Genomic DNA, 23,223 nt, shown 5'->3' on the forward strand with positions numbered 1-23,223 from the left:
GCAGTTACTTCAGCTCGTACAGTCAGTGAGCTTCAGGCCCTGGTAGCCCAGGCCCCTTACACCAAATTTCATCATAACAGAGTAGTCCTCCGCACTCACCCTAAGTTCTTGCCAAAGGTTGTGTCGGAATTCCATCTGAACCAGTCAATTGTCTTGCCAACATTCTTTCCCCGTCCTCATTCCTGCCCTGCTGAACGTCAGCTGCACACATTGGACTGCAAGAGAGCATTGGCCTTCTATCTGGAGCGGACACAGCCCAACAGACAGTCCGCCCAATTGTTTGTTTCTTTTGATCCCAACAGGAGGGGAGTGGCTGTGGGAAAACGTACCATATCCAATTGGCTAGCAGATTGCATTTCCTTCACTTACGCCCAGGCTGGGCTGGCTCTTGAGGGTCATGTCACGGCTCATAATGTTAGAGCCATGGCAGCGTTGGTAGCCCACTTGAAGTCAGCATCTATTGAAGAGATTTGCAAAGCTGCGATGTGGTCATCTGTCCACACATTCACATCTCATTACTGCCTGCAGCAGGATACCCGACGCGACAGTCGGTTCGGGCAGTCAGTGCTTCAGAATCTGTTCGGGGTTTAGAATCCAACTCCACCCCCCTAGGCCCATGTTTGTTCTGTTCCAGGCTGCACTCTCAGTTAGTTGGTAAATTTTTTAGGTCAATCTCAGTTATGTCCTCGCCGTTGCGAGGCCCAATTGACCATGGTTGTTGTTTTGAGTGAGCCTGGGGGCTAGGGATACCCCATCAGTGAGAACAAGCAGCCTGCTTGTCCTCGGAGAAAGCGAATGCTACATACCTGTAGAAGGTATTCTCCGAGGACAGCAGGCTGATTGTTCTCACAAACCCGCCCGCCTCCCCTTTGGAGTTGTGTCTTCCCTAGTCTTTGTGTTGCTACATATGAGACTGGCCGGCACGAGCCGGTTTCAGGCGGGAAGACGGCCGCGCATGCGCGGTGCGCATCGGCGCGCGAGGGCTAGCAAAGGCTTTTGCTAGTGAAGATTCCGATTGGAGGGGCTGCCGTGGACGTCACCCATCAGTGAGAACAATCAGCCTGCTGTCCTCGGAGAATACCTTCTACAGGTATGTAGCATTCGCTATATAGGAATACAATGCCATGCCTTTAGGTTGCTGCCTGGGCACCAGCTAAACTAGGTTACTGGACTAATAACATTAGAAACTAGGATACATGTGTATGTCTATATATGCAGATCAAAAACAGGTAATTTGGTAGTACTTAGGCGATTGCCTGACTTCGACACCGTTTGATTTTTTTTCGGTTCCCAGCAAAAGCCTAATCTTAAGGACAATTTCTGGAGGACCAGCCTTTAAAGAGATATAGATTGTGACATTGTCTGCATAAATGAAAGTGCAGAACCCTGTTGTCTCCAGTTTTTTCCCTAACAGAGCCTTCATAACATCGAACAGGATTGGCTACAGTGGCTATCCCTGTAGTCAGAAAACCAGGATGGTGAAAGAGAACCTGACAACTTCAACTGATTTGATCTAGATCTTAGGAAGTCATGGAACCATTGGTGAACCTTCTCACACAGTCCAAATTGGTCCAACAGGCCTAAAAGCAACTCATGATCAACGATGTCAAAGGCACTTGACCTATTGAATTGCATCACTAAAAAAAAAGCTTGTCTGAAATCAGATACTAAGGTCTCGGTACTATAAAAAGGCCTAAAGCCTGACTGGGATTTATGCAAGAGGGAGAAAGAGGAAAAGTGATTCATAAGCTGAGTACCTACTTTCCCTCCATTACCTTAAGTCAACAGTGGGATAGAAGCGATAGGCCTGTAATTAGTAACGTCTCCCAGTGAAACCATGGTGCTCTTAGAGAATAGGCTAAGTATCAGGGAATCTTTCCACTGAGGAGAAGCACCCTGAGTCGGCATAAATGATAAATGAGCTTGAAGAAGGTCAATGAATCTTGTCTGTGCAGTTTTTAACAAATATCTCAGACAAGCATCCAGAAGGCAATGTGTGGAAGAATACTGTTTGAGAGAGGATTTGACAGTCTCTTGAGTGGGTAGCAGAAAGGAGGACCACAGTCAGTGAGCTGCAATACCAGTATCCAGACTAGGCTGCTTGATGCAAGATTGAATTCTAATAGCCTTAAGTTGCAGCACAGTCCTAATTTTAGTTACTTTTTGTTCGAAGTATGTGGCTAATTGATTAGCAGAGGGAGTGGCTATATTTACTGATATTGTCGGTCATCAGAAGCCTATTAAGAGTTTTTGGGTATTTAATTTGCTCTTTCTAGTAGAGGGCTTTAGCTTTTACAATCTTTTTCTTATAATCCCTGATATCCTTCCTCCATAGTATTTTGTTCTCAGCAGATTTATGTCTGGACCACTTTCTCTCTAATTTTCTCTACTGCTTCTTCAGGAGGAGAATATCTTGATTGTACCAGGATGACACCCTATGGGTGAGTTTGGGCAAAACTGATACTGTGTGGTTGTCCATTTCTTATCAGAACAGTTTTTGTAATTATAGGCAGTTTTGTTCACTGATTCTCTCTGTTCTCAAGGAGCACTTTTCATGTATAAAAATCTTTTTCAGCGTTAGGTTTGCATTCGTGAACATATTCTTCTTTTCCCAAACTTTTTTTTTTTTCTTAAGACCCTGCCAGGATACCTTGATGAGACAAACTATCCAGACACCTACACACTTTGAAGCTTTCTTATCAGTCAACTCCCTAATAGCTGTAATCATAATGTTTGTTTTCTGAGAATAAGCAGGACACTTCTTACAATTGGGTAATGTCATTTGACAGAACCCAGTGTGGACGCTATCCAGTGCTCTATGGCAGTGTCCCATTGCACATGCATGAGTGCCTTCCCATTCATTTTGAGCAGTGTAGGATCATTAGGCTTTGTTTTTCTGTGGAACAGAGAGGTCACATTTCTGTGAGCTCCCAGTACTTTTATTTTGACAACTTTGAAGTGCCTTCCTCGTGAGTGGAACCCTTTTTTCTTCATATTTTTCTTTCTAACCCCCTTTTCCTGCCCAGTTTATTTTTTACTTAGTTTTGTGGCAGTTTTAAGTTTACTTTATTTTTTGGCTCTGAGGCCTTCGTAGGCCTGAGTGGTGGCCGAATGTTTTCTGTGAGGTCCACTTTTTTTTTTTTTCTTCTCACCATTGAGTCAATTCATTTAGCCTTGGCTATTTTCTCCCTGATGGTCCAGAAGACACCCCCCTCCCCCAGTGGCTTCAAGAAATGTGCCAAACGCCCTTCAGAATCTATGCAGACGACATCCATTTTTTTTCCTATTGCAGAGGGTATGCAAAATCTATTTGAGTCATGAATTAAATATTTGAATGAGATAATGAATTGAATGTCTCAGCATAAATTGGAATTAAATCTTGCAAAAACTGAAGTGATGTTTGTTGGTAGACTTTCAAGGAATAGATTTAAAGGTTAAACCATATCTTCGCAGTGTAGGATTATTCATTCAGTTAACTCATCACGAAGAAGCAAAGGGGACGCTTTACGCAAGAAGTTGTAAGAGATCTTGCTCAGTGTGCGGTGGCGGCCAAAAAAGCAAATAGGATGCTAGGAATTATTAGGAAAGCGATGGTGAATAAGACTGAAAACACTTTAATGCCTTGCGTCCGCACCTTGAGTATTGCGTGCAGTTCTGGTTGCCATATCTCAAAAAAGATATAGCGGAATTAGAAAAGGTTCAAAGAAGAGCAACCAAATGATAAAGGGGATGGAACTCCTCTTGTATGAGGAAAGGCTAAAGAGGTTAGGGCTCTTCAGCTTGGAAAAGAGACTGATGAGGGGAGATATGATTGAGGTGTACAAAATCCTGAGTAGTGTAGAGCAAGTAGAAGTAAATCAATTTTTTACTCGTTCCAAAAGTACAAAGACTAGGGGACACTCGAGGAAGTTACATGGAAATACTTTTAAAACAAATAGGAGGAAATATTTTTTCACTCAACGAATAGTTAAACACTGGAACATTTTGCCAGAGGATGTGGTAACAATGGTTAGTGTATCTGGGTTTAAAAAAGGTTTGGACAAATTTCATGAGACAGACATGGGAAGCAACTGCTTGCCCTGGGATTTCTAGAATGGAGTGTTGCCACGATTTGGGTTTCTGCCAGGTCCTTGTGACCTGACCTGGCTTGGCCACTGTTTGAAAACAGGGTACTGGGCTAGATGGACCATTGGTCTGACCCAGTATGGCTACTCTTATGTTCTTAAGTTATGTTCTTTTGTGCTCAGCCCTTCTTCCCCTGCCTCTTTCTGCTCATCTGCAGCAAACACTGCAGATAGAGCATGGTATACCAATTTCACAGGATTGTGGAGAGAGATTTTAAAGGAACCTGCAGATCACTGGCATTGCAAGCATCAATCAGGTAAGCACAGCACTCTTTCTGATGCTATTTTTTTGTCCTCATCATGACCTAACCATTCTCATGAGTATTTTTCTAAAGGCTCAGCCTCAGTAAATTGGCACTGAGTCCACTCTGAAATCACCATCCCTGGGAGTTCAGTCTTAATCTCCTGGATTACTGTAATTTATCTCCAACACTACCAGAAAACAAATCTCAACAGAAAGACACATCGTACCCCAAATTTCTCTAGATGATGGCAAAAGAACTCTTACTCCGCACAAGAAAAGCCAGACTCCAGGAGTTCTGCAAGTCCTGAAATATTTATTTATGCATTCTTGTAGCCCACTGATATCCAAAATCATATTTCGGTTCAAAGTGGCTTACAGTTTATATTAGTGTGTTACATTTATTGTGTAGGGAAGTCATCGATCACCATTGTGGTTAGCTGTAGAATTTTTTTTTAAGAGGTAGGTTTTCAATTCTTTTCTAAATTGTAGATAGTTGGATGTTTGGATGTCCTAAAGAATATATTGGCTTTTCAAATCCATGAGATGCTTTTAAAGCAACAAAGATCTGGAAAACACTAATGTCAGTTCCACCTACATCTGAGAGATTGGAAACAAAGTATAGAGTACAAACCATATTGGGCCAAAATAAATTACAACTTCTATGGTGGTCAAGTCTGAACTTAAGAAACATAAGTGTTCTAGGATTCACTCTAATACCCCACCAAACAAGGATCCAACGCTGCATAAAGTCTTGCAAAACTCTATGCTTGATTCAAGAACTGAAGTACATCAGTTCCAACTCAAACATTATTTCCACTCTTCTCTTGAAAAATTTCAAGATGTGGTGGAATCATTGTCTTCAGCAGTTCCAAGACATGGATGAATGTGCCAAATACTTGACTCCGGGAGCTCAGAACTGTGAACATGCATGGCCTGAGAGCACCACCTTTGTGAACACTTGCACCTTTCATTTCTTTGGGTAGTTTCTTTCCAGAAAAGTACAAGCATATATTTGAAAATGGTCCATCTTGATGCTATGGGATGCCATCACCAACTTGTGTGCCTGACAAATGCTGCTGTCTACGAAGAAACCCTCCCCATTGGGCAGCTTGCTACTTTCACCAAAGAGTTTCTTCGAAAAGGGCTAGTAACTATGGGCCCATCAGGAAATTCATGTCGGAATTTACATGCAATCTGAGAGACTTTATTCTAGAACAAAGTGAGTGCCTAGTATAAATAGAGTATCAAGAAGAGGGGCTACATATGACCAAATTTGCTGACTTGTTTCCAGACCATGAAGATAACCTTTTTAGTACTTAGAGGGTTTGACATGCCATGATCATTTTCTTCATTTACTACAAAGGCTTTGTCACCCTTGGCCCTTTAAATGTCTCAGCAAGCACTGTACAGGCCTTGCTTGCACCTGCACATGTTTCCCTATTCTGATTCTACAACAGCCTTCCTAACCCTTCCCACCTGGGCAGTGGCTCCTGGAGAGACATCCTCTGTGTGAGAGGATATTGCATTGTTCTTGTGCTTGTTCTGTCTACAGGATTACTTCCAGCCTCTCTAGTAAATCAATTTTTTACTCATTCCAGAAGTACAAAGAGTAGGGGACACTCGAGGAAGCTACATGGAAATACCCTGTTTTCCCCGAAAGTAAGACATCCCCCGAAAATAAGACCTAGTAGAGGTTTTTCTGATTTGGTAGATATAAGGCCTCCCCCGAAAGTAAGACCTAGCAAATTTTTGTTTGAAAGCAGGGCCACCGAGAGCCGGACAAGGCCGCCCCCGGGCCGCCCCCCCCACCCCCACCCGAGGTCGCCGGGCCCCCCCTCCACCCACCCTCCGTCGCCCCTGGAACTAACCTTAAACGCCTCCTTTCACCTTCGCAGCAAGCAGCAGCAGGGCAGACCTCTCCTTCCTTCCGTGCCCCGCCCTCGCAGACGTTACGTCAGGCGAGGGCAGGACATGGAAGGAAGGAGTGGCCTGCCCTGCTGCTGCAAAGGTGAAAGGAGGCGTTTAAGGTTAGTTCCGGGAGCGACGGAGGGTGGGCGGGCCAACCCCGATCCAACCCCGATGTTTCCCCGAAAAATAAGACAGCCCCTGAAAATAAGACCTAGCACATTTTGGGGGGCAAAAATTAATATAAGACAGTGCCTTATTTTCGGGGAGACACGGTACTTTTAAAACAAATAGGAGGAAATATTTTTTCACTCAACAAATAGTTAAGCTCCTAAACTCTTTGCAAGAGAATGTGGTAATAGCAGTTAGTGTATCTGGGTTTAAAAAAGGTTTGAACAAATTCATGGAGGAAAAGTCCATAGTCTGCTATGAGACAGGCATGGGAAGCAAATGCTTACCCTGAGATTTGTAGTATGGAGTGTTGCCACGATTTGGGTTTCTGACAAGTACTTGTGACCTGGCTTGGCCACTGTTTGGAAAACAGGATACTGGGCTAGATAGATTATTGGTCTGACCCAGTATGGCTACTCTTATGTTCTTATGTCCTCACCACAACCTAAAGTTACAATTTTTAGAAGGAAAAGTATTCACAAACATCTGTTCAGAAAATACTGAGATTTTATAATGTGTTGCTTAGGTGGGTCACTAATCAGTCTCAGAGCTAATGAAGCGAAAAGTTTAACAAGAAGAATGAACAACGAACATTTGATTGTTTAAAAAGTATGATAATGGATTTCATACTAAAGCTACCCACTTTCTTTTTAACTAAGACATTAGAGCAACTTGTTTGTAGAACTAAACCTTGTGTCTTTCATTAATCAGGTTTGAAAACCTTGAGTCCAATAGTCCCTTTCTCAAGCGGTTTGTTAAGCTAAACTTTTGGACCCAATCAGATCACTGCTGGTTGAAACAGTTTTCCGGTTAACTCGGTTTCTTTAAAAATGTAAATAGTAACTGAATCCAATTGTCTTTTTCAACCAGTTAATAGTAATAACTTAGAGGCTTAGAATATAAGGAGTTAGCATCTTCAGGTCTAACAGCCTGTGACTGCTTTTTTCTCCTGTTTTGCCACATATCTAGATATAGGATGTTGTTAGTAGTGTTTCAGTGTGCAATTTTAAAGCGGTTGACTTTTGAATAAAGACCATGAGTACTTCTTACCTGTGGACTTTGTACTAATTTCCAGAGCAAAAATGCATGTGTTCTTTCATTTTGAAAATTATTGTGAACTAGTAAAACAGGCCCGTTTCTGACACAAATGAAACGAGCGCTAGCAAGGTTTTCCTCGGAGTGTGTATGTTTGAGAGAGTATGTGTGAGAGAGAGAGAGTGAATGTTCGAGTTTGTGTGTGTGACAGAGAGAGTGAGACTGCTGGGTGCAAGTGTGTCTCCTCTGTCCCCCCTCCAGCCACCCAGTGATTCTACTTTCTCCCTTGCCCCCCCCCCCTCCAGCCATCCACCAATGCTCTTCTCTCCCCTGCCCCCCCCCCCTCCAGCCACCCAGGGAGTCACCTCTGTCCCCTGCCCCCTCCAGCCACCCAGCGAGTCTCCTCTGTCCCCTGCTCCCCTTCCAGCCACTTAGCGAGTCTCCTGTGTCCCCTGCCCCCCCTCCAGCCACCCAGCACGTCTCTTCTGTCCCCTGCCCCCCTCCAGCCACCCAGCACGTCTCCTCTGCCCCCTGCCCCCCCTCCAGCCACCCAGCGAGTCTCCTCTGTCCCCTGCCCCCCTCCAGCCACCCAGCGATTCTCTCTTTTCCCTTACCCCCCAGCGAATCTCCTCTCTCCCCTGCTCCCCCTCCAGCCAGCCAGCAATTCTCCTATGTCCACTGCCCCCCCCCCCCCCAGGCACCCAGCGATTCTGCTTTCTCCCCTGTCCCCCCTCCAGCCACCCAGCAATTCTCCTTCCCCTTACAGCACCACACCACCCAAATCTCTGCCCCTCAGCCAACCGCCCAACCTCCGCTGCCGTGCACAGCTCAGTGTGCACGCCCACTGAACGGTAGAGCCAATCGCCACTGTGCGCCCGCCCTCCCACCTGTGGTTGGTCAGTGCTGTGTGTGACGTACACGGAAGTACACTGACGTCACTTCAGGAGATGGATACAGCTTTAGAGAGAGCACAAATGCTTCAAGGCTTCACTTTCTCAGCTTCAGAACATTGGAGGTGCGTTTTATTATATAGGATAAGGGCTACGTGTGATCACTTGCTCCTGTCATTTCTTTGGGTAGTTTATTTCCGGAAAAGTACAAGCATATATTTGAAAATGCTGTCTGTGCATGTGCTTTTCCTCCTTTGATTTAAATATTTTTTAAGGAGCGCTTCTCAATGCAACTAAAGGTAAGTGCATGGACGTTTAGTCATGTTGAAGGAGAACAATTTCAGACAGTTGATTAATATAGCAAAAATGCTTTTTACGTTTCTAAATTGCTTTGAAAATTGTCTTTTACTGGAAAATATCAGGAAAGGATGTAACAATCACCGAGGGTCTCCAAGAAAGAGAAAAGAATGGTACAGTTTCAGGTAGGCAGTCAGGAGGAGTAGATGGGTCCAAAGTAAGAAACAACTGTGGTCTCTGAAGGCTGCTGGTCAACAACACACACTGACCACTACTGTGCATTAACTCTGATGACAAGGAAAACTCATTTTCCATATAGTATTCTCCCCCCACCCCCCCCCCCCCACCCCAAAACCAGTCTGAAATCCTTGAGCATTCTCTGTCCCATTCCAAGTGGTAGACTGCATTCACAAGATTTCCAGCATCTTACCATATGATGTGCTCTTCTGTATCTGATGGCTTCCTAGGCACTAATTTTCAGTAGATGGAAAAGTGCTTCAACGTTTTGCCAAAAAAGTGATACACATATAGATTTGTTTATTGCTTTGTGTGATTGTCATCTATTTTGTGCAATTAATTTAATTTATGTTTATCAGAACAATGGCCACCTGGGGAGGTTCTACCCAATGTGCATTAGATGAAGAAGATGGGGATGAAGATTGCTATCCATCTGATGGAGTTCAAGCAGAAGAGGAGGAAGAGGAGGAGCAAGAAAGCAGCTCAAATGAGAACTTCCCCATTTATTCACAGAACAGCTCTAATCATGAAACTCACAATTCCAAAAGAAATAAGGGAGGGTTAGTATCACTGTAGTTGGGTAATAAATATTGTTTGTAGCAAATATTGGCAGAATTAAAGGCTTAAATTGGGCCTTTACAATTAGTTCTTCTGCAGACCTAAGGTTTTCCATGTTTAGTCTGGTTCACATCTTAAATTGTAATTTAAATTGAATTGTCATTCACTTCTATTTAAGATTTTGGGAAAACAATCACCTGGCATTGTTTTTCAGCAGCAGAGTATGCGATGTCTATAGATAAGACTGAGTTTGTTTTTCCAAAGTTCCTCACTGTTAATAGGTAACTAATCTTTTCCTATCTGCTATCTACCTTTATTTTTTCCAATATGTTATGGTCACATATTCTTTGATCAATTTATAGATGTATTTGACTATACATTGAATGTAAAGACATACAAAAGCTCGTCCCTTCTAAAATATACATATTTATTAGTTTGTACCTATTAAAAATATTTCTAGTGGTTACATTTTTTTTATTAATAATTCTGCACAGATGGCGGAATCTGCGTCCATTTTCAGTGGATGGCAATTACCGTCCATTGGCTAAAACAAGACAACAGAATGTCAGTATGAGACGACAAGAAAATCTTCGATGGGCATCTGAGCTCTCTTATGTGGAAGAGAAGGAACACTGGCAAGAACAAATTAATCAGTTGAAGAAACAACTTGAATTCAGCACCAGTATTTGTCAGACTTTGATGCAGGATCAGCAGGTAAAGACATAATTAATTTTCGCAAACTACTGAAAACCAACCTATTCAAGAAAGCATACCACACTAATCCATCCTAAATGCCAGTTAACAAAATTTACACTTGGATCCACACAACACATATCTCTGTATTCCCAAACTGTCCATACTAATTTTTGCTATGATTTGAAGCTTAATATTACTGATCGTCCAAATAATTGTATCACGATAGAAGATAAATCCAATACCTCTTATTTGTTGTTATACAATATATATTACATGAACTAGTAAGAAAGACCTGTTTCTCAATCAAATGAAACAGGCGCTAGCAAGGGTTTTATCTATTTGTGTTTGTTTTGACCTGAACTGTTTTAATATGTCATGCAAGGTTCCGCTTTAGGAGTTACAGACCGAGAAAGGGATCTGGGAGTCATCGTGGATAGGACGTTGAAATCTTCCGCTCAGTGTGCTGCGGCGGCTAAGAAGGCAAACAGAATGTTGAGTATTATTAGAAAAGGGATGGAAAACAAAAATGAGGATGTTATAATGCCATTGTATCGCTCTATGGTGCGACTGCACCTGGAGTATGGTATTCAGTTCTGGTCGCCTCATCTCAAAAAAGATATAAAGGAATTGGAGAAGGTGCAGAGAAGGGCGACGAAAATGATAAAAGTGATAGGACGACTACCTTATGAGGAGAGGTTAAGAAGGCTAGGACTCTTTAGCCTGGAGAAAAGGCGGCTGAGGGGTGATATGATAGAGGTCTACACAATAATGAGTGGGGTAGAGCAGACAGATGTGAAGCGTTTGTTTACACTTTCTAACAATAATAGAACCAGGGGACACAAGATGAAATTAGAATGTGGTAGGTTTAAAACAAATTGGAGAAAGTTTTTCTTTACTCAGCATGTGGTTAGACTCTGGAACTCATTGCCAGAGAAGGTAGTGACGGCAGCTGGCCTTGCTGAGTTTAAAGGTGGTCTGGACAGATTCCTGAAGGAAAAGTCCATTGATCGTTACTAAATTTTGGGGTTTTGCCAGGTTCTTGGGGCCTCGATTGGCCGCTGTCGGAGACGGAGTGCTGGGCTTGATGGACTTTTGGTCTTTTCTCAGCATGGCAGTGCTTATATACTTGTGTAATATATGGTTTTTTTTTTAAAAATTAATAGTTTGTTTTTGTTGTTTGTTCCTCTATTTGTTTTTTTTCCTCTAAATGTGTTGTCGTCGTTTCTTCTTTCTGTGACCTTGTTTCAGTTTTTTTGCGTTGTGCATTAGTATGTCTTCTTGTGTTTGTTTCTGTTTCTTCATCCGTCATTTATCTTATTGTTTTCCTTTCATTTTCTGCTTTTCTTTCTCTCCTACTTGTGCTTTCCTGTGTAGTCATCTTTTTTTTTTTTTTTGCATGCATTATTTATTTGTTTTGTTGTAGCGTTTTTGTGTTCTCTTTGCGCTAAACTCCTTTTTCTTTGAACTTCTGCTCTTTTTTTTTCCTTGTCTCTGTGTTGCTCTTCATTTTGAGTAGTTGTTTTTTGTTCTTTGTCTGCCATTGTGCCTGTGTGTGAGAGAGACAGAGTTTGAAACAGAAAGATAGACAGATTTTCATAGAAAATTTTGTTCAAATTGTGAAATTCAGTTATTTAGTTGTTTTTTTTTTTGTTGTTTTTGTGAGAGATAGTGTATATGTGAAAGATAGAGTGACTGAGTGTGTGACACAGTCTGTGTATGAAAGTAAGTCTGAGTGTATGAGAGATAGTGTGTTTGAATCTGTGTGTGTGGCTGCGTGAGAGTGACAGAGTGTGAGTGTCACAGATAGAGATCTTGTGTGTCTGTGAAAGTGATATAGTGGGTGGGAACTGAGACGATGGGGGCGACTGTATGTGTGTGTGGTGTGCAGATTGTTTCTGTCTGTCAGAATGACAGAGGAGGTTGGGGGATGAGTTTGGTGAAGTGGTATGGGGTGGCGGGGGTGTTTGAGTGGAGTTCCTAAGTGTTGTACATCATTGTTCTAGTGACAGAGGAGGGGTAGTTGTTTGTCTAGTTCTTGGCTTTTTCAGTGTGTGTCTCTATGATTCAGACAGTAACTCTGTATGTGATAGTTAGATTGTGTGTGTTTGTGGGTTTCTGGCAGTGACTGTGGTGGGTTTGGGTTTGATGAACTGCGATGGTGCATGAGTGTGTGTGAGTCAGTAATTGTGTGTGTCTGTGACAGTTACCTTGTGAGGGGGTGGTGGGGATTGGGTTGGGGAACTGTGTGTGTTGTGTGTCACAGAGAGAGATCGTGTGTTTATGTGTAAGTAAGACAGGGTAGGGTTTATGAGAGTGTGGTAAATTTTGTTTTTTCTCTGTCAGAATGAGAGAGTGGGGTGGGCTGATGGGTCTGGTGAAGTGGTCTGTGTCGGTGTTGGGCTTGTATTGGGGTTCCAAAGTGTTCATCATCTGTGTTGTATTCTCCAAGGAGGGGTCAGTGTGTGTGTCTATGAGACAGACAGTGATTGTGTATGTGAGTGAGTTATTGTGTGTGTGTATGTTGACAGTGCCAGCGGTAGTTGATTGTGAAGTTCAAGGCTTCATCATTGTGTGTGGCTATGAGACAGACAGTGTCTGTGTATGTGAGACTTATATTCTATGTGTGTCTCTGTCTGTCAGTGACAGTGGTGGGGGTGTGTTTGATGATATTAGATGTTGCATGAGTGTGTGTGTGTGTGTCAGTAATTGTGTGTGTGTGGGGGGGGAACTGTGTGTCGGGGGGGGGTGTGAACTGTGTGCGTTGTGTGTCACAGAGAGAGATCGTGTGTGTATGTGTGAGACGGGAGGTTTTCTGACAGGGTGTTACATTTTTTTTTCTCTGTCAATGACGGGGGGGAGGTTTTAGATGTTGCATGAGTGTATGTGTGAGTCAGTAATTGTGTGTGTGTGTGGGGGGGTGAACTGTGGTGTTGTGTGTCGGGGGAGGGGAACTGTGTGTGTTGTGTGTCACAAAGAGAGATCGTGTGTGTATGTGTGAGACAGGGAAGGTTTTCTGACAGGGTGTTACATTTTTTTTTGTCTGTCAGAATGACAGAGGGGGGGAGGTTTTAGATGTTGCATGAATGTGTGTAATTCAGTAATTGTGTGTGGGGGGTAGTGTACTGTGTGTTGTGTGTCACAGAGAGAGATCGTGTGTGTATGTGTGAGACAGAGTAGGTTTTCTGAAAGGGTGTTACATTTTTTTTCCTCTGTCAGAATGACAGAGGGGGGAGGTTTTAGATGTTGCATGAGTGTGTGTGAGTCAGTAATTGTGTATGGGGGGGGGGAACTGTGTTTGTGTGTCGGGGGGGGGGGTGAACTGTGTGTATTGTGTGTCACAAAGAGAGATTGTGTGTGTATATGTGAGACAGGGTAGGTTTTCTGACAGGTTGTTACATTTTTTTTTCTCTGTCAGAATGACAGAGGGAGGGGGAGGTTTTAGATGTTGCATGAGTGTGTGTGTGAGTCAGTAATTGTGTGTGTGTTGTGTCGGGGGGGGGGGGTGAACTGTATGTGTGTTGTGTGTCACAGAGAGAGATCGTGTGTGTATGTGTGAGACAGGGTAGGTTTTCTGACAGGGTGTTACTGCTGTTGCTTGGGCTCTCTGGATGACATCATCCGAGGCTTCAGTCCCAGGCACAGCCAATCAGAATGGAGGCACGGGCCCAGGCAGCTTCATGGAATGTTCATGGTGCAAATTATTATATAGGATACCTAGTCCTCTCTTTCTCCAATACCTCAACTATGTATTTCTCTTTTCCGGAAGTGGTACTTCACCATTACGGAACAATGTAAGCCACATTGAACCTGGAAAATGTGGGATACAAATGCATATTTTTTGAGTTTTCCTAACAGTGTCAGCTCCAAACTATATTTTCCTCTCTCACACTGCAAGATAGTAATAAACATTGTCTCAGCATATGATAAGTGGAGGCATTGCAGATTTTGAAAATAAGCAGGAATGAAGGATGATGTAAAGTGACTTGAAATCCTGATTAGACTAAAGAGGAAGACAATTAGGGGTGGGGGAGATATTTCTTGGCTATTTCCAGGGGTAAAGCAATGCTTCACCCCTTAAAAAATTTGTGTGCCCAATATGTTGATACAAGTATGTGTACAATATGTACATATTTTTTTCCCCATACTGACCAGAGGTGTTCCTGGGGCAGAGTTAAGGAGAATTAGTATTTAAATACATACTTTTGAAACATGGCAAGTATTTTGTTGCACAAAAAAAAAAAACATATGCACCAACTAGTAGGTATTAACTTGTGTGAATAATTAACATGAAAAAATTTTCAAAACAGATGCATCCATACATTTCCTCTTGAAAAATCTACCAAAAGTCTGCCTAATAAAAGTGCGTGTAGTTTTAGCTAGTGTATATATTTATAAAATTACCCTCACAATGTGTATGATGATGATGAAGTTAAAAGCAGCAAATATCTTGCTTTACCTTATGGATATAAGATAGATCATTCTATTTTACTTTCCTTCAGTGTTGTAATTCCTTTTTGGAGTTGATACTGGGTGTTTTTGTATAATATGATTTGAAAGAAAAGAATTGTTTTTCAAATCGGTTCATACTTGCCTGGAAATATTTCAGTTGAACAGCTTTAACTCTGATAACAAAATTTTTGTTCTTGGATCTGATCATAGTTATGTTAAATACAATATTTTGTAGACTTTTAGTCATATCTGTTGGTGTACAGCTGTGATTTAAGATCAGTTTGTTGATCAAGACCTATAAGTACTAAAGTTTGTTGCAAACTGATAAATTTGAAAAATCTTTTGGGGAGACTGGAATTGTGTTTGTGAGCAATGCTATTAAACATGCACCTGTTTGAAGAATTGTTTGGATAGGTGTTTCATTTTGTGATTGCATGCTGTGTTCTTTAAATCAAGTGTAATTTTTTTTTTTTTTTTTTTTTTTGGGGGGGGGGGGGGGGGGGAGTTGTAAGGCTGATATAATTACCCCCAAAATTGTGCCCTTTCTTTGGGTAAAACAGCCTTGCTTTTTTGGTCCTTACCAGATCAGCCCAGACAAATGGGATATGTCCCTCCTGCCAAGATATGGAAGCAGAGCTAAACTGTTCATCTTTTAATATACCAAGGCTCCATTCATTAAAGAAGTCAGTTTTCTGTGTCCCTAGCAGATGGGCAAATTTATGGATTGGTGCATCAAAGAAGAGTAACTTCTGTGACAGAGGCTCTGCCATGTTTTTAACACTTGATCTGAGGCTCATGCAAATGTCTCAACTAATTTTACATGCTTGTGTTTATATTTTGTAAAATAGCTGCATAAGTGAAACATAAGGCAATTCCCTGCTTCAGGAAGCAGCTGTAATTGGATTAGATAAATTTTGCACCTACAGGATATTATGCACATACGTTTAGATGCCTATACCCTGGGCAATTAATATAAAAGTTGATTTCTGCTTATAAAATGCTGTTTTTGTTTTTCTTTGCACAGAGATGTGTAATATAATTATTCTCCGAGGACAAGCAGGCTGCTTGTTCTCACTGATGGGTGACGTCCACGGCAGCCCCTCCAATCGGAAACTTCACTAGCAAAGTCCTTTGCTAGCCCTCGCGCGCCCGCGCGCACCGCGCATGCGCGGCCGTCTTCCCGCCCGAAACCGGCTCGAGCCGGCCAGTCTTCTTTTGTCCGCACTCGGTACGGTCGTGTTTTCGCCGTGTCGAGCCCCGGAAAGTCGACCTCGGCTCGTCCAATTTATTTTGAGCGTGTTTTTTTCCTTCGGGAAAGTTTTCTCTTAGTTGGGAAGTGCTTCGGAAACCCCCCGCCGGGTTTCGTGTAAATCCTCCCCGTACTTCCAGCTTTTTGCCCCGGTAAGTTTTCTTTCGTCGTCGGGGTAGGCCTCTTTTTGGCCTCGGTCGAGATTTTTCTCCCTCTAAATTTTGGTGCTTCAAATTTCGCCATTTCGGCTTTTGATTTCGCCGGCGTGATTTTTCCGCCCATGACATCGAAGCCTTCCAGCGGCTTCAAGAAGTGCACCCAGTGCGCCCGGGTTATCTCGCTCACTGATCGACACTCGTCGTGTCTTCAGTGTCTGGGGGCCGAGCACCGCCCTCAGAACTGCAGTCTGTGTTCCCTGCTTCAAAGGCGGATTCAGGTAGCGAGACTAGCCCAGTGGAACGTGTTGTTCTCGGGCTCTTCGTCGGCATCGGCACCGGGATCTTCGAGTGCATCGACGTCGTCAGCGTCCAGACCATCTTCCTCGGCCGCCCCTGCATCGAGTGCATCGAGGCATCGGGCCTCTGCATCGGCGCCGAGACATCGGATAGCTGCATCGACGTCGGTGGTACCAGGACCTCGTCTGCTGATGTCGTCGGACGGTGGTGCATCGGGTGGAGTGCAGGTGAGGGCTGTCCATTCCCCTGCTGGTGGCGGTGAGCCCTCGGGTGGGTCTCCGCCTACCCTGAGGGCTCCTGCGGTACAGCCCCCCTGAGATCGACCTTCTTCAGTCTCGGCCCCGAGGAAGCGACGGATGGATTCGACGTCCTCCTCGTCGGTGCCGGGGAGCTCCGGTGACATGCTTCGGAAGAAATCGAAGAAGCATCGACACCGGTCTCCTCCCCGTGTCGGCACCGAGAGCTCTGGGTCGCCGAGGGATTCGGCACCCAGCAGGCATCGGCACCGAGAGGACCGCTCACCCTCTGTTCAGGAGGTGTCGATGCGCTCCGCTCTGGACAGCCAGGAACAGCCTCCACGCCCGGAACAGGTACTGACGTCGACGCCTGCATCGACCTCTCAGCCTTTCTCTGCAGCCACTCTAAACGAGAGCCTCCGGGCCGTTCTCCCAGAGATTCTGGGAGAGCTGTTGCGCCCTACCCCTCCGGTACCGGCGGTGCTTGCGCCTCCGGTACCGTCGAGCGTGGCGCCGGCTGGCCCATCGCCCAGGTTGAGGTCCCCGACGTCGGTATCGCGTGCGGTGCCGACCGCGGCCACCTCCCAGGAAGGCTCCCCGACCACGTCGGCGGAGGGAGCTTCGCCGATGCGGGCAAGGGAGTCTACCTCTCGACGCCCCCATCGTGGACGGGGTTCCACGGAGTCGAGCAGGGCGAGGTTGCAGACACAGGTCCGGGAACTCGTGTCTGACACCGAGGGTGAGGCCTCGTGGGAGGAAGAGGAAGATCCCAGATATTTCTCTGACGAGGAGTCTGAGGGTCTTCCGTCTGATCCCACTCCCTCTCCTGAGAGACAGCTTTCTCCTCCCGAGAGTCTGTCTTTCGCTTCCTTTGTCCGGGAGATGTCTACGGCCATCCCCTTCCCGGTGGTTGTGGAGGACGAGCCCAGGGCTGAAATGTTTGAGCTCCTGGACTATCCTTCTCCACCTAAGGAAGCGTCCACTGTTCCCTTGCACCATGTCCTGAAGAAGACATTGCTTGCGAACTGGACCAAGCCATTAACTAATCCCCACATTCCCAAGAAGATCGAGTCCCAGTACCGGATCCATGGGGACCCAGAGCTGATGCGCACTCAGTTGCCTCATGACTCTGGAGTTGTGGATTTGGCCCTAAAGAAGGCTAAGAGTTCTAGGGAACATGCTTCGGCGCCCCCGGGCAAGGACGCTAGAACCTTAGACTCCTTTGGGAGGAAGGCCTACCATTCCTCTATGCTCGTGTCCAAGATCCAGTCCTACCAGCTCTACACGAGCATACACATGCGGAACAATGTGCGGCAGTTGGCGGGCTTGGTTGATGCTCTTCCCCCTGAGCAAGCCAAGCCTTTTCAGGAGGTGGTCAGGCAGCTGAAGGCGTGCAGAAAATTCCTGGCCAGAGGAGTTTATGACACTTTTGATGTTGCGTCCAGGGCCGCTGCTCAAGGTGTGGTGATGCGCAGGCTCTCATGGCTGCGTGCCGCCGACCTGGAGAATAGAATCCAGCAGCGGATTGCGGACTCGCCTTGCCGTGCGGATAACATTTTTGGCGAAAAAGTCGAACAGGTGGTAGAGTCTCTCCACCAGCGGGACACCGCATTCGACAAGTTCGCCCACCGGCAGCCTTCAGCTTCTACCTCTACAGGTAGACGATTTTTCGGGGGAAGGAAGACTGTTCCCTATACTTCTGGCAAGCGTAGGTACAATCCTCCTTCCCGACAGCCTGCGGCCCAGGCTAAGCCCCAGCGCGCTCGCTCTCGTCAGCAGCGTGCGACTCAGCAAGGCCCCGCGGCTCCCCAGCAAAAGCAAGGGGCGAGCTTTTGACTGGCTCCAGCAGAGCATAGCCGACATCCAAGTGTCAGTGCCGGGCGACCTGCCTGTCGGAGGGAGGTTGAAAGTTTTTCACCAAAGGTGGCCTCTCATAACCTCCGATCAGTGGGTTCTCCAAATAGTCCGGCAAGGATACACCCTCAATTTGGCCTCAAAACCTCCAAATTGTCCTCCGGGAGCTCAGTCCTACAGCTTCCAGCACAAGCAGGTACTTGCAGAGGAACTCTCCGCCCTTCTCAGCGCCAATGCGGTCGAGCCCGTGCCATCCGGGCAAGAAGGGCTGGGATTCTATTCCAGGTACTTCCTTGTGGAAAAGAAAACAGGGGGGATGCGTCCCATCCTAGACCTAAGGGCCCTGAACAAATATCTCGTAAAAGAAAAGTTCAGGATGCTTTCCCTGGGCACCCTTCTCCCCATGATTCAGCAAAACGATTGGCTATGCTCTCTGGACTTGAAGGATGCCTACACACACATCCCGATACTGCCAGCTCACAGACAGTATCTGCGATTTCAGCTGGGCACACGCCACTTCCAGTACTGTGTGCTACCCTTTGGGCTCGCCTCCACGCCCAGGGTGTTCACAAAGTGCCTAGCTGTGGTAGCAGCGGCGCTTCGCAGGCTGGGGGTGCACGTGTTCCCATATCTCGACGATTGGCTGGTGAAGAACACATCCGAGGCAGGAGCCCTGCAGTCCATGCAGATGACTATTCGCCTCCTGGAGCTACTGGGGTTTGTGATAAATTACCCAAAGTCCCATCTTCTCCCAGTGCAGAAACTCGAATTCATCGGAGCCCTGCTGGATTCTCGGACGGCTCGCGCCTATCTCCCAGAGACGAGAGCCAACAACTTGTTGTCCCTCGTCTCGCGGGTGCGAGCGTCCCAGCAGATCACAGCTCGGCAGATGTTGAGATTGCTGGGCCACATGGCCTCCACAGTTCATGTGACTCCCATGGCCCGCCTTCACATGAGATCTGCTCAATGGACCCTAGCCTCCCAGTGGTATCAGGCCGCTGGGGGTCTAGAGGACGTGATCCACCTGTCCACGAGTTTTCTCGAATCCCTGTTTTGGTGGACGATTTGCTCCAATTTGACTCTGGGACGTCCCTTCCAAATTCCTCAGCCACAAAAAGTGCTGACCACGGATGCGTCTCTCCTGGGATGGGGAGCTCATGTCGATGGGCTTCACACCCAAGGAAGTTGGTCCCTCCAAGAACGCGATCTACAGATCAATCTTCTGGAGTTGCGAGCGATCTGGAACGCTCTGAAGGCTTTCAGAGATCGGCTGTCCCACCAAATTATCCAAATTCAGACGGACAATCAGGTTGCCATGTACTATGTCAACAAGCAGGGGGGCACCGGATCTCGCCCCCTGTGTCAGGAAGCCGTCAGCATGTGGCTCTGGGCTCGCCGTCAGGGCATGGTGCTCCAAGCCACATATCTGGCAGGCGTAAACAACAGTCTGGCCGACAGGTTGAGCAGGATTATGCAACCTCACGAGTGGTCGCTCAATTCCCGTGTGGTGCGACAGATCTTCCAGGCGTGGGGCACCCCCCTGGTGGATCTCTTCGCATCTCAAGTGAACCACAAGGTCCCTCAGTTCTGTTCCAGGCTTCAGGCCCACGGCAGACTGGCGTCGGATGCCTTCCTCCTGGATTGGGGGGAAGGTCTGCTGTATGCTTATCCTCCCATACCTCTGGTGGGGAAGACTTTGTTGAAACTCAAGCAAGACCGAGGCACCATGATTCTGATTGCTCCCTTTTGGCCGCGTCAGATCTGGTTCCCTCTTCTTCTGGAGTTATCCTCCGAAGAACCGTGGAGATTGGAGTGTTTTCCGACCCTCATCACGCAGGACGACGGGGCTCTTCTGCATCCCAACCTCCAGTCCCTGGCTCTCACGGCCTGGATGTTGAGGGCGTAGACTTTGCCTCTTTGGGTCTGCCAGAGGGTGTCTCCCGCATCTTGCTTGCTTCCAGGAAAGACTCCACTAAGAGAAGTTACTTCTTTCATTGGAGGAGGTTTGCCGTCTGGTGTGACAGCAAGGCCCTAGATCCTCGCTCTTGTCCTACACAGACCCTGCTTGAATACCTTCTGCACTTGTCTGAGTCTGGTCTCAAGACCAACTCCGTAAGGGTTCACCTTAGTGCAATCAGTGCATACCATTACCAAGTGGAAGGTAAGCCGATCTCAGGACAGCCTTTAGTTGTTCGCTTCATGAGAGGTTTGCTTTTGTCAAAGCCCCCTTTCAAGCCTCCTACAGTGTCATGGGATCTCAATGTCGTTCTCACCCAGCTGATGAAACCTCCTTTTGAGCCACTGAATTCCTGCCATCCGAAGTACTTGACCTGGAAGGTCATTTTCTTGGTGGCAGTTACTTCGGCTCGTAGAGTCAGCGAGCTTCAGGCCCTGGTAGCCCAGGCCCCTTACACCAAATTTCATCACAACAGAGTAGTCCTCCGCACTCACCCTAAGTTTCTGCCAAAGGTCGTGTCGGAGTTCCATCTAAACCAGTCAATTGTCTTGCCAACATTCTTTCCCCGTCCTCATTCCTGCCCTGCTGAACGTCAGCTGCACACATTGGACTGCAAGAGAGCATTGGCCTTCTACCTGGAGCGGACACAGCCCACCAGACAGTCCGCCCAATTGTTTGTTTCTTTTGACCCCAATAGGAGGGGAGTGGCTGTAGGGAAACGCACCATATCCAATTGGCTAGCAGATTGCATTTCCTTCACTTACGCCCAGGCGGGGCTGGCTCTTGAGGGTCATGTCACGGCTCATAATGTCAGAGCCATGGCTGCGTCGGTAGCCCACTTGAAGTCAGCCTCCATTGAAGAAATTTGCAAAGCTGCGACGTGGTCATCTGTCCACACATTCACATCTCATTACTGCCTGCAGCAGGATACCTGACGCGACAGTCGGTTCGGGCAGTCAGTTCTTCAGAACCTGTTTGGGCTTTAGGATCCAACTCCACCCCCCGAGGGCCCTGTTTGTTCTGTTCCAGGCTACACTCTCAGTTAGTTGGTAAATTTTTTAGGTCAATCTCAGTTATGTCCTCGCCGTTGCGAGGCCCAATTGACCATGGTTGTTGTTTGAGTGAGCCTGGGGGCTAGGGATACCCCATCAGTGAGAACAAGCAGCCTGCTTGTCCTCGGAGAAAGCGAATGCTACATACCTGTAGAAGGTATTCTCCGAGGACAGCAGGCTGATTGTTCTCACAAACCCGCCCGCCTCCCCTTTGGAGTTGTGTCTTCCCTTGAAGTGTATTGCCTTGCTACATACTGGACTGGCCGGCTCGAGCCGGTTTCGGGCGGGAAGACGGCCGCGCATGCGCGGTGCGCGCGGGCGCGCGAGGGCTAGCAAAGGACTTTGCTAGTGAAGTTTCCGATTGGAGGGGCTGCCGTGGACGTCACCCATCAGTGAGAACAATCAGCCTGCTGTCCTCGGAGAATACCTTCTACAGGTATGTAGCATTCGCTTTCCAGTATAGGTTTTTTGTGTGGTAAATGTTTTTTTAGTCAAACTTTATTTTGACTCTATTTTTCATATTTATAGCTTGCTTTCCCAAATCGGCAAAATGCCCAAATTAAAAATGGTGTTTACTTTATCTACTTGTTTGCTTATGTACTTAGTGTTTTCATTTTACAATTAAACGGCCAACTATATAACCCAATCTTCAAATCCTTGCTCAAAGCCCACCTCTTCAATGTCACCTTCGGCACCTAACCATTTTACCTCTATTCAGGAAATCTAGACTGCCTCAATTTGTTTGACTGCACATTTTTGTCCATTAGATTGTAAGCTCCTTGAGCAGGGACTGTCCTTCTTTGTTAAACTGTACAGCGCTGCGTAACCCTTGAATCGCTTTAGAAGTGTTAAGTAGTAGTAGTAATAAACAATATACCTTCACACAGCTGCATAACTGTACAGTCACTATGCCCCCAACAGCAGCCGGAAATACTTTCAATAACTATATCTATCCCTAACCTCCCATCATCCCTGCTACTCCTCTCCTCCCCTTCCAATTTGCATCTTATACTAAATGGTGTTCTGTTACCTTGAGCTCATTTGTCCCCAGTTTCAGGTGGGTTAAGGTATCATGAATAATTGTCCTCCACTAAATGGGATTCTCATTCTCACTGAAATAAGTTTACTCTCCAAGGACAAGTAGGCTGCATTATTTCCACACGTGGGTGATGTCATCCAACAGAGCCCCAGTGTGGACGCTAATTCGCAAGCACTAGAAAAAGTTCTAGCAACGTCCTACTGCACATGCACTGGTGCCTTCCTGCCCAACGCTCGAGCGTGGGTCCCTCGGTCTCTCTTATTTTTGTGGAGCTCTGAGAGGACAAGTTTGCGTAGTCTTTTCCTTACACTGCACTTTTCAAAAAATTTTTCGCTATCACGAGTGCCTTCCTTTGTGGATAATTATCTTCTTTGTTTAATTTCTTCCTTCGATTTTCCCATCCTCGTATTTTTTTTCTCTAGTTTTTTGGATTTCCTGTATTTTTCATGAGTGGCTGTGGGGTTAGGCCACAGCCCTGACCTCTATTTAAACACTTTCACATTTTTAATTGTTCAAAATTGAGGAGTTTATGTTACGGTCGCCATTGCCCTATTCCTTCTTCTATACCTACTAAAATTACCTGCAGTTCCAGTCGGTGACTTGTGGGGTCACTGTAGAGTGGTAGAGGCCAAGCTGGTGATGTCATTGGCACTGAGCACTTCTTAAGCTGGCTTCTGAGTGTGCTCAGTGCTCTGGCAATTATCCTTGATTGGGCCCAAGGCTGGTAGTCCTGAGAGGTAAAGCTTTGCTATGCTTTCTTCTTACGTTGTTTTCC

The 23,223-nt window shown here is 46.0% G+C and overlaps 1 protein-coding gene across 1 annotated transcript in view; it reads left to right on the top strand.

The window, feature by feature from the left end:
• PCM1 (pericentriolar material 1) overlaps nucleotides 1-23,223 on the top strand; it is an 866,960-nt gene that overhangs the window by 361,913 nt on the left and 481,824 nt on the right. Inside the window, 2 exon segments of the mRNA XM_030191464.1 lie at nucleotides 9,263-9,463; nucleotides 9,956-10,175. Coding sequence (XP_030047324.1) covers nucleotides 9,263-9,463; nucleotides 9,956-10,175 — 421 coding nt within the window.

The sequence above is a fragment of the Microcaecilia unicolor genome, chromosome 2 (genome assembly GCF_901765095.1).
Source record: "Microcaecilia unicolor chromosome 2, aMicUni1.1, whole genome shotgun sequence".
NCBI lineage: Eukaryota > Metazoa > Chordata > Amphibia > Gymnophiona > Siphonopidae > Microcaecilia > Microcaecilia unicolor.